At 40.7% G+C, this 12,062-nt stretch overlaps 1 protein-coding gene and 1 pseudogene across 1 annotated transcript in view; one reads left to right on the top strand and one right to left on the bottom strand.

Annotated features, from left to right (window-relative positions):
* LOC116091811 (doublesex and mab-3 related transcription factor 3-like) overlaps window positions 1–2,725 on the bottom strand; it is a gene marked incomplete at its 3' end in the record, with an annotated part of 7,957 nt that extends 5,232 nt beyond the window's left edge. The window contains 1 exon segment of the mRNA XM_031373267.1: window positions 2,678–2,725. Coding sequence (XP_031229127.1) covers window positions 2,678–2,725 — 48 coding nt within the window.
* Window positions 2,726–4,742: 2,017 nt separating this feature from the next.
* On the top strand, window positions 4,743–5,553 carry LOC116091115 (annotated as a pseudogene).
* Window positions 5,554–12,062: the final 6,509 nt, after the last annotated feature.

The raw sequence follows: 12,062 nt of genomic DNA, 5'->3' as shown, positions 1-12,062 counted from the left end.
GTGGTCTTTGCAACACCCTGGGTCAGGACACTGGCCTCTGAATGACTTTGTTCTGCAAACTGAACTTCTTACAGCATGAGGAGCAGTGCCTGTGACTCAAGCCATATTCCTCATTTGCCATCACTGTGCAGTGTGCTTGAACATAGCTGTGCAAGGCCGTTTGACAAACTCAGAGGTGAAATTGTTCTGGTATCTTCAAGAAGTTCTGCCCATGCATTCAACAATAAAGTTTGGGATTCATTTGGAGATAATTTTGTTACACACAGTCTGCATGATCTCTGGTTAGACTTGCTGTGACTAATACAACAATCAGTTTAGGTGAATCTGCAAGTAGATGCAGAAGACCTGGAAAACTTAGTCAGTAACCCCAATTCTGTAACGAGATCAACTTATAGAACAATAAAATACTGTGATATTTTTCTGTAAGGTGAATCCTTTATTCCACAGTTTATATCAAACCAAGCCTGTGTATAGAAAACTTAGGGCACTTCGTTCTTAAGGCCCAGAAATGAAGAGAGACTGTCTTAGTCAGGGTTTCTATTACTGCACAAACATCATGACCAAGAATCAAGTTGGGGAGGAAAGGGTTTATTCAGCTTACAATTCCATGTTGCTGTTCATCATCAAAGGAAGTCAGGACTGGAACTCAAGCAGGTCAGGAAGCAGGAACTGATGGAGAGGCCATGGAGGGATGTTCCTTACTGGCTTGCTTCCATTGGATTGCTCAGCCTACTCTCTTATAGAACACAGGACTTCCAGACCAGGGATGGCACCACCCACAAGGGGCCCTACCTACCCCCTTGATCACTAATTGAGAAAATGCCCAACAGCTGGATCTCATGGAGGCACTTCTCCAACTAAAGTCCCTTCTCTGTGATAACTCCAGCCTGTGTCAAATTGACACACAAAACCAGCCAGTACAGACACCAAAGAATAAATGGACATTGAGATGATGCTTTTACAGGGAGCTACCTATCTATAAATAAGAATGAAAGTAACATGACATGTCTACTAAATCTTTATCCACTGCCCCTGAAGAGCCTCACTGGGAGGGTTCTACACTCCTATTTTTACTTTCATGCTTACTGTGGTGGAGTGAATAGAAATGGGCACCATACACTCATATGTTTTAATGCTTGGCTCATAAGGAGTGGTATTACTATGAGGTGTGGCCTTGTTGGAAGAATCATGTCATTGTGATGCCAGGCTTTGCAATCTTCTATACTGAAGATAAGCCTAGTCTTGCAGTCTCCCTCCTCTCCTGACTGTGGATTAAGTTGTAGAACTCTCAGGTCTTTCTCCAGAACCTATCTACCTGCATGCTGCTATGCTTTTTGCAGTCATGATAATGGACTAAACCTCTGATGTAGTAAGCCATTCCCAATTACATGTTTTCCTTTGTAAGAGTTCCTTGGTTATTGTGTCTCTCATAGTAATAAAATCCTAACCAAGAGAGAAGTAGAAGGATACACTTTCATTTTATATGCTTTACTGAAGTGCACCTGGAAACCTATATCCTCTCCCTATTCACTAGTGATCCAGAAGACAGGGCTTGTATGGACCATCCACTCCTAGACATGTGACTCAGGAATACATGTGGCATTACTGAATTCCTCTTGAAGTTTTGTCTTTCTGATTTAGGCTGTCTGCTCAATCCTCATCTAGCAAAACTTCTGAAAAGTATATATTCACAGTCACATTCCAAAGCAGTCAGTAACCTTATAATGAATTTGGTTATTGAGAAGGTTGGCTGTCTTCTGGGATAAACTTCCAATATTCCCTTGACATTTTCCCATAACACTGTTCTCCAAATTTATAATCTGTTAATCACTGTTACATTTCTCACACTAGATAAGAGGCACTCATGCTAACACCCAGGCTAAATTCTCCTCCTTAGAGATGGTAGTCTTTAATTTGGGCAGCTTGAGTTAGAAAAGGATTAGTATACTTTACCATTTGGTGCCTTATCTTAAGTACCCATAAGTCAGTAAATATAGGACCCAGAAAAAACAAAAACATAACATACTGGAGAAAGAAATAATAGTAGAATGTTCTTTTGCCATAGAATATTTATGTCACAGTAATTAGAAAATGAAAACAAAAACATTAGTTCTCAGTGATTCTCCATCATTACTCATGAACACTTATTCAACTATGCTCATAGAAAATTTCCTCATACTAGCCAGCAAGTAGAAATTACCTAGATGTCCATCAACTGAAGAATAAGATGTAGAAAATAGGCATATTTACATAATTGAGAATTTATTCACATGATTTTTTAATGACATTACAAAATTTGCAGGCAAAAGGATAAAAGAACATGGATTATCCTGAGTGAGATCACCCAGACACAGGAAGACAAACATAATTTTTCAGTTGCTTATGAGTGAATATTAGCTGTTAACTAAAAAGTAAGCATGCTAAAATCAAGACACTCAAAGAAGCTAAGGGCAAGAGGGTCTATAGCAAGTCGGAGTAGTGATGCATGGATTTTCCAGATATACAGAAATAGATTAGATTTTGAAGTAAGACTGAGGGCAGGTATGAATGGGAACACTTAGGGGAGGGAGGGATAGATGGCAAGAGTAGAGAGTAAGACAATTGGAATTAGTGGTCATTTGAGGGTCAATGTTAAATGCTAGTTCAGTAGACATTTCATTGAAGTTCTGAGGCTGACCCTGGTGAGGAATCCAGCAATAGAGGGTATGGAATCTGCATCAGCCATGTTCTAGAACCAGGCAAGCTTTCCAATGATGAAACTGGGACATTAACCCAGCCACAAAATCTTTAATCTGCAACCTGAACTTCCAGCAAGATTTGCTTGAATACTGTGTCACAGAGCTGTTGAAGTAGACAACAAATAGGTTTTGCCTAGTGCTACTGCAACTTAAGCTGTGTAAGGGTGATATCCTGGGGAAGCCTGCTGTTTTCTGAAAAGAAATAGAAAGGCATTGGATCTTTGAGAGAGTGGAGGGAAGGAATGGAAGGAACGGAGAGAGGGTATGTTGTGTGGAGATATATTTTATAAAGGAATATATATTTTAAAGGAAGAAAGTTAACTGTGTGTATGCACTTGTTCTATGGTGTGTTTGTAGGAGAACAACTTACAGGTGTCTATTTGTGATGGGTTTTATATGTTTAGCCCAGGAGTGGCACTATTTGGAGGTGTAGTCCTGTTGGAGAAAGTGTAGCCTTGTTGGAGTAGGTACATCACTGTGGGTGTGGGCTTTAAGACCCTCATCCTAGCTGCCTGGAAGCCAGTATTGTGCTAGCAGCTTTCTGATGAAGATGTCAAACTCTCAGTTTCTCATGCAGCACCCATGCCTGGATTCTGCTGTGTTCCCACCTTGGTGAAAATGGACTGAACATTTGAACCTGTATGCTAGCCCTTATTAAATGTTGTCCATATAAGAGTTGCCTTGGTCATAGTATCTGTTCACAGCACTAAATCCCTAACTAATACACTGCTATATACTTCCTCTGTGTGATCTTCAGAGCATAACTATAATCCCAAGACTTGGGAAGCAGAAGCATTTCTGAACTCAAGGCCACCTTGATATTTAGTCATATTTTTAAGATAACATAGGCTATCCAGAAAAGTCTTGTCTTTCAAATAAAACAAAATAAAACAAAACAAAAGAGCAAAACATAGAATAAATAAATAAATGCAATGAAGCATAAGGTGGGAAATGGCTTAGCAATGAAATTCAATTTATTCTATTGTATCTTAGTTTATTTATGGTAGCCTGTAATGGTGGTGAAGCCATGTCAGTATGACAAGGAAACTATCTGATCAGTTTCAACCACATGGAAGTAGACACACAGGGCAGGGAATGGGGTAAGGCTATAGACACTGAAATCCCAACGCCAGTGAAACCCCATCCCCCATTAAGACTCCTCCTAGTAGACCTTCTGTAAGCATCTCTAAGAAAGCAACCAATATAGTGCATGCATTTAAATACATCATTATATCTGGGAGATTTTTTTTTTTTTAGTCAAGTACATTCTGAACCACCACACTATAACTTAAATGGTCAACAGTTATAGTCTAGCCTCAAAGATCCCCATATTTTGTAATAGCAGTAATAATGTTCAAATGTCCAAAGTCTCTTCTGATACTAAAAACAATCTGTTGTCTGTGATACCTTGTAAAATCAAGAAACAAATCAAATCACACAGGATATATTCCTATAAATGTAACTTATATTCTTCTGTAATAATTGTTGTTTCAGAGGCTTACTACCTTAGTCTGATAACCTAGACTTAGTCCTGGAAGTTTCCAGCCTGTGTACAATCTAATCTAGGCCTATAATGTTTTCAGCCTCTGAGACTCTGCTGAATAAACTCAACCCCTCCTTTATTCTTTCTGATCTCTTTTTGATCTCTGGCTGGTTCAACTAAGCTCTTCCAAGGCAAACACCTCTCCAAGATGAGTGATTCAATCTGGTTTCTCTTATCTTCTCCTGAATCACTCTGGATATAGAATCAACTTAAACAAAACAAATCAGTAGCCTTCCTCTACATAAAGAATAAATGGGCTGGCTGTGCGCCACCAGTCCGGGCGTGATGGTGGAGCTGGGCGGGGGACGGGCTGTGTTTACAGTGGGTGTCAAGGCCTGAGGGACAACCTGAGTCAGCCATGCTGAGCAGCCTGGGCCCAGGACTGTGCTGCTGGGTGTCCATGTTCTCCTGCTTCAGCCTCGCCTGCTCCTACGTGGGCAGCCTCTACGTGTGGAAGAGCAAGCTGCCCAGGGACCACCCCGCTGTTATCAAGCGGCGTTTCACCAGTGTCCTGGTGGTCTCCAGCTTGTCCCCTCTTTGCATGCTGCTCTGGAGGGAGCTCACTGGCATCTAGGCACATCACTGCTTACCCTGATGGGCTTCAGGCTGGAGGGCATTTTCCCAGCAGCTCTGCTGCCCCTGCTGCTAACTATGATCCTTTTCCTGGGTCCACTGATGCAGCTCTCTATGGATTGCACGTGTGACCTGACAGATGGGCTGAAGGTTGTCCTGGCCCCTCGTTCTTGGGCCCGCTGCCTCACAGACATGCGCTGGCTATGAAACCAAGTTATTGCCCCCTTGACAGAGGAGCTGGTGTTATGGGCTTGTATGCTGCCCATGCTAGCACCATGCATAGGTCTTGGCCCCGCTCTGTTCACCTGCCCACTCTTTTTTGGAGTCACCCATTTTCACCACATTATTGAGCTCTGCGCTTCCGCCAAAGCAGTGTGGGAAGTATCTTCTTGTCTTCAGCGTTCCAGTTCTCCTACAACCACTGTCTTCGGTGCTTATACGGTTTTCCTCTTCATCCGCACAGGACACCTGATAGGGCCAGTTCTCTGCCACTCCTTCTGCAACTACATGGGCTTCCCTGCTGCGTGTGCAGCCCTGGAGCATCCACAGAAGGGGCCACTGCTGGCAGGCTATGCCCTTGGTGTGGGACTCTTCCTGCTTCTGCTTCAACCCCTGACAGACCCCAAGCTCTATGGCAGCCTTCCTCTTTGTATGCTTTTGGAACGAACAGGGGCTGCAGAGACCCTACTGTGCTCCTGACCATCACTCTTGTGTGCACTCCAGTGAACTCTGACGGGCTCTCCAGCCCCTCCTTATCAAGGAATACTGCAAGGGAGGGGCTGGCTGGGGTCCCCGAGATCTCAGGAATTTTTGTAGGGATTGAAGCCAAAGCTAGTTGAATCCCAGGGACCAAGAGAAAGGAGCAGATATCCAAAGGGTGCAGCCCCTCTCGAGGTGGGGAGTGGAGGATGAGCAGCAACTGGAAGTGAGGGGACAAGGGCGAATCCTAGGAGCTGTGCACTCCCTTTTTTGGACTGATGCTTTTCTAGCTCCTTTGCGTCCCCCTTCCCCCTTGAAAAGCTGCTCGGGTGGGTTTATTTATTAAACCCCCCTCAACTTCCCAGGGTTTTCTCATTGTCTTTTTGCATCAAGACTTTGTATTGGGATATTAAAGAGGTTTAACTTGGGTAACATGGTTACTTTGAACATTGGAACTTTGAAAAAAAAAAAAAGAATAAATGGACTAAGAAAAAAACCCAGGAAAACAACACACCTCACAATAGTCACCAATAATATAACTTATTTTGGTGTAACTCTAGTCAAGCACGTGAAAATCTGTATAAAGGACTTCAAGTTTCTTAACAATGAAATTGAGAAAGACCTCAGAAAACGAATAGATCTCTGATGCTCATAGATTGGTGGGATTAACAAAGTACCACTGACCATCCTACCAAAAGTAACCGATAGATTCAGTTCAATCCCCATCAAAATTCCAACACCATTCTTCATAGACAGGGAAAGAGCAATTCTCACCTTCATATGGAAAAACAAAAAACCCAGGATAGCCAAATCAATTCTCAACAATAAAAGAACTTTTGGATGAATCAGTGTCTGTGACCTCAAGGTGTACTACAGGGAATAGTAATAAAAGCTACACACACCTATAGGCACTTGATCTTTGACAAAGAAGCCAAAACACACACAGTGGAAAGAAGAAAGCATCTTCAACAAATGGTGATCATCTAACTAGCATTCTGCATTCAGAAGAATGCAAATTGATCCATACATATTTACCGCAAATATCACATTCAAGTGGATCAAAGACCTCTACATAAAATCAGATACACAGACTCTAATGGAAGAGAAAGTGAGAAATAGCCTCAAATGCAAAGGCACTGTGGAAAATTTCCTGAGCAGAACAAATGGCTTAGGCTCTAAGATTAACAACTGACAAATGTCACCTCATGAAACTAAAAAGTTTCTGTAAGAAAAAGAACACTGTTATTAGGACAAAATGGCAACTTACAGATTCAAGAATGATCTTCAGTAACTAAACATCTGATAGAGGGCTAATATACAAAATATACAAAAACTAAAGAAGTTAACCTCCAAAAAAACAAATAATCCAATTAAAAATTAGGGTACAGAACAAAACAAGGAATTCACAATAGAGTTGTCTCAAATGTCTGAGAAGCACTGAAAAAATGTTCAAAGTCTTTAGTCATCAGGGAAATGCAAATCAAAACGACCATGACATTGCACCTTACACCAATCAGAATGGCTAAGATAACAAACTAAAGTGGAGAAACATGTTGTTGAGGATGTGGGGAAAGAGGAACACTCCTCCATTGCTGGTGGGACTGCAAACTGGTACAACCACTCTGGAAATCAATCTGGCAGTTAATCAGAAAATTGGAAATAGTTCTAGCTAAAGACCAAGCTTTACTACCCCTGGGAATATACTCAAAAGTTACTCCACTTTACGACAAGGACATGTGCTCCACTATGTTCATAGTAGCCTTGTTTGTAATAGGCAAAAGCTGAAAACAACTCAGAAGTCCCTCAGTTAAAGAATGGATACAGAAAATATGGTTCATTTTATACAATAGAATGATATTTAGTTATTAAAAATGAAGACATCATAAATTTTACAGGCAAATGGGTGTAACTAGAAAATATCATCCTGAGTGAGGTAACCTCGACCCCAAAAGACATCATATGTACTCACTGAAAAGTGGATATTAGCTGAAAAGTTCAGAATACCTGTGATACAACTCACAGATTGTATGAAGCTTAACAAGAATGAAGGCACAAGGATAAAATAAAGAACCTGGAATAAAATAATCATGGGAGGCAGAGGGAGGGAGGGATCTGGGTGGAAGAGTGTAGGTCCCAGGAGGGAGGGGGAAAGGTGGGCACAATCATGTGTGGAGCAGTCAGGAGAGATGTAAAAAGGGCCAGGAGAATGAATCGAATGGTACAGTGGGATGTAGAGTTTGTGTGTGTGTGTGTGTGTGTGTGTGTGTGTGTGTGTGAAACCTCTAGAAAGTCCCAGAGATCTGGAATGTGAAAGCCTACCAGGACTCAAAGGGATGTCATTAGCCTAAATGCCCAACAGTGGGGAGATGGAACCTGAAGAAACCACATCCAGGAGATAGACATTGTCCCGAGTTGAGGGATGGGGCCACACACCCATCTTCAAAAGTTTTAACCCAGAATTGTACCTGTCTAAAGAAAATGCAGGGACCAAATTAAAGCAGAGACTGAAGAAAAGGCAACCTAGTGACCAGACAAAATTTGATTCATCCCATGCCCGTACACCAAACTCAGAACCTATAACTGATGTCATATTGGGCTTGCAGACTGGAGCCTGGCTTTGCTGTTCTCTGAGAGTCTCTACCAGAAACTGACATGAGTCAAATGCAGATACTTACAGACCACCATTCGAATGAGGTTGGGGACCCATGTGGAAGAGTTAGGGGAAGGACTGAAGGAGCTAAGGGGGATTGCAACCCCACAGGAAAAACAACATTGTCTACTAGCCTGGAACCAACAGAACTTCTAGAGACTGAGCCAAAAACCAAAGAGCATACATGGGCTGCTCAGGGGCCCTGGGTACATGTGTAATAAAGGACTGCTTTGTCTGGCCTCCATGTGAAAGGATTTGCTTCATCCTGTGGAAACTTGACGACCCAGGGAACAGGGATGTTGGTGGGTGTGAGGTGGGGGGGGGGCATTTGTGGGGCCACCTCTCCGAAGGGATGTGGGAAGAGGGATGGTGTGAAGAACTTAGGGAGGGGAACAAATAAGGGGGTAACTTTTGGAATGTAAATAAATAAAATAATTTAATAAAAAAAGAAAAAAAAGAAAGAAAAGAAAAAATAGTGAATATAATTTTGATTGGTTTTCTTAATTTAAGACAGGTTTTCATGTACTACCCCAGATGACTTGATTCACTAAGTACACTATAGTGAATAACACACATTGAATCTTTAAGTTGCAGTTTATATTTAACTCTGTGTCTTTGGACCATCATTCCTGGCATGATAGTCTTCTACAGAACAGGGAGCTTCCAAGTGATTTGATATTGGTCTTGTTAGAAGTAAAGGAGAATGTTCTTAGCAGGGTGAGTTCTTGGGAGTCTTGACTGGTCCATGTTGGGATCATTCCTACTACAGAAGGCCAGATTCAACAGGTGAGGTAAATTGAGAATGGGCATAGAGTCAGCAATTAATCACTCAGGTGACGTTTCTCTGAGGGAAAAATATTAATTCTCTGAGGCCAACAAAATACTCTCTGGGGGCCAACTAAAATGGAAAAAAACAACACACACACACAAAACACACCACACACACACACACACACACACACTCACACACACACACTCACACACACACTCACACACACACACACACACACTCACACACACACACACACACACACACACACACACACACACACACACACAGAGTGGATAAATCAAACCTTTAACAACTTTTTTTTCTCTCATAGATTATAATCCCAGGAAGACCTCTACAGCAGTTCAAAAATTACAATGCTCCTTAGGGCCATAATAATTCTGTTATTTTATGTTCTACATTCTGTTAAAAATTCTGTTATTTTACATTATATTTTTCATAAAGTGCCATAGAAGAAAACATCGCAAAGAAAAATCAGAGCATAGCAAGGAATCAGACCAAAGCAAGTTCAAATTTTAGGAGGACTAATGTCAACTCTGTCACACCTCCAGCATCTTGAAATCATGATGCAATTCTCTGGACTACAAAGGACTTAGGCGTTTTTGGTTGCTTGAAACCCCTCCTTATCGCCTGCACAAGCTAAGGAACCTTGTTTGCTCTTCTTTCCCCAACCCAACCCTCAAGGAGAATATCCTGGGCTACCATTGCCTTTCTCATTATTCACCCAGGAGTGCCCACCAAGGGATTCAGCTTTTTTACTTTATGTGAGTATAATCAAAGATCCTAGTTCATAGATCATTACTCCATGCCCTAAACCCATAAAGCCCCCTTGCTTTAGCCCAGGCATGTTGTGTTTATTTCTGTGTGTAGTTATTTACATAGTTAGTTTGGAGAAGATATGTATTATGGCAGTCCCTTTATTACAGACACAGCAATCTTACATGCATTTTGGATGCTAGTAAAGGTGGTTAATATATCTCCAGTAATTTTATCTGTAGGAAAGAAACTTATTCCAAATATTTTTTGACAATCATAGAACTCTATCTGCAAATATGATGCACTCTTGGAGGAATAAATCTTGACTTTGCCTTTTTACATATGAAATAATTCATTTCCAATCTAAGGATTAGAACAAATGTTAACATGCATTTTCTGGCATTTGATCAACATAAATCATTAAAAATAAAATGCTAGTTTACATAACCTTACTTATTATCATATGTATGATACCTATGTTGTGATTCAGAGTAAATATTTTTTTCACTTGATCTGAACCAGGAGCTATTGTGAAAAGAAAACCTTATTTGAGAATATGTATTCATAAGATTAGTCTAACCCATGTGGGATTTTCTTGATCAATGATTGATGTGAGCAGACTCAACCCATCCTGTACAATGACACCTTGGGCAGGTAGTTTGTGGAGACAAAAGAAAGCAGCTGCTGGGGCTGGAGGGATAGCTCACTGAGCAAATGCTAACATTGCCCTTTTAGAGGACCAGAATTCAGTTTCCATCACCAACAAGAGGTAGGTTAAACCTGCATGTCACAGTAGCTCTAGGGTTAATACTTCCCATTAGTTTTTGTCCCTCATGAACACTTTCACTCATGTGCATGTGTATACCTCACAGACACAGTGATTCTAGCACCATGCTTTCAGTTTTCAACAAGAACACCATCTCAATCTTTCAGCATTCAGTGTCATTTACAACCCATTTTCCAACTTTACATTCCCCTAAAAAAAGTTTAAAGTCACCAACAGCCACAAATTCATATTATTTTTTTTCCTACCACCAACCAACCTTGCTCCTCTGACACCAACCCATTTCACTTATTTGCTTTTTTATTTATTTACATATTTATGTACTTATTTATTTATTTATTTATTTGTTTATTTGGTTGGTTGTTTAAAAATAAAGAAACAAAAATAGCCTAAGCAATTCAAGTTTTGAGAGAAAGGATTTGTTTTCTTTAATATTTTATGTGTATGGAAGTTTTGATTGCATGTACATCTATGTATCCCATGCATGCCTGATGCTGTAGAGGCCAGAAAAGTGAGATAGATCCCCATAGAAATGGAGTCACACCTGGATGTGTGTCCTGTGGTTATGGGGGATCAAACCTGGGACCTCTAAAAGAGCAGCCAGTGCTCTTAACCACTGAGACCCCTTTCCAACCCCTTGACATGCTATTTCAATGCTGCTGATAGCAACTAATTAAAAAAAAACTTCTTTAAACCACGTAGAAAGAAAAATAATGACTTCAAATACAAATTAACACACACATTCTAATGATGTTGGAAAATGAGAAGTAACTGTGACACCTCTATTCTTGGCTGTAGCTCTCCCTAGGAAAATCTATGCTACCACTTGGAATTTCATATATGAATTTTAATACTTACACTAGTTAAAATTTCATCAACACAACACAACACACACACACACACATACTCGCACACAAACCCACATTAAAATATCTTAGTCACTGTTTTTTTGTTGTGAAGAGACAACACAACCACTGCAGCTCATAAAAGAAAGGATTTAATTGTGGATGCAAAAAGTCCATTGGTTTCAGATTTTATTTCCTACAATAAAACTAACATGAAGACTGCTCAAAAGGCAGAGGAGTCATGGTTAAAGACATCAGAAGGAACCAATTTCATTACCAGAGGTCTAGGGGATGATACATTTACCTCAATGAAGTCTCAGACTGAGGTCTCAGTCTGAGGGGAAGATTCAGAAAGGCTCATGACTTCAAGAAATATGACAAACAGGGCAATAAAAATAAACTGCCCTTAATGGAATCCTAAGCAGAAATAAGATTTTCTTTCTTTGCAGAAAGGAGATCACTGATAAGAGACAGTGTTAAATTTTCCAAATGGAGAAAGGGCTTTCCACTCGAACTATGGCTGCCTGTGACAAACAGTTCTTCCTAAGACTGAATGATCAGATCCCAACCAGCTGCTGCTAGTCACTCCATTCAGAATTTTTACTATGTTGAAGTTTCTTTCTTCCTTCCTTCCTTCCTTTCTTTCTTTCTTCCTTTCTCTCTCTCTCTCTCTCTCTCTCTCTC

The sequence above is a fragment of the Mastomys coucha genome, unplaced genomic scaffold (genome assembly GCF_008632895.1).
Source record: "Mastomys coucha isolate ucsf_1 unplaced genomic scaffold, UCSF_Mcou_1 pScaffold15, whole genome shotgun sequence".
Lineage (NCBI taxonomy): Eukaryota > Metazoa > Chordata > Mammalia > Rodentia > Muridae > Mastomys > Mastomys coucha.
The sequence above is the reverse complement of the archived record's forward strand: the minus strand, read 5'-3'. Positions and strand labels throughout refer to the sequence as shown.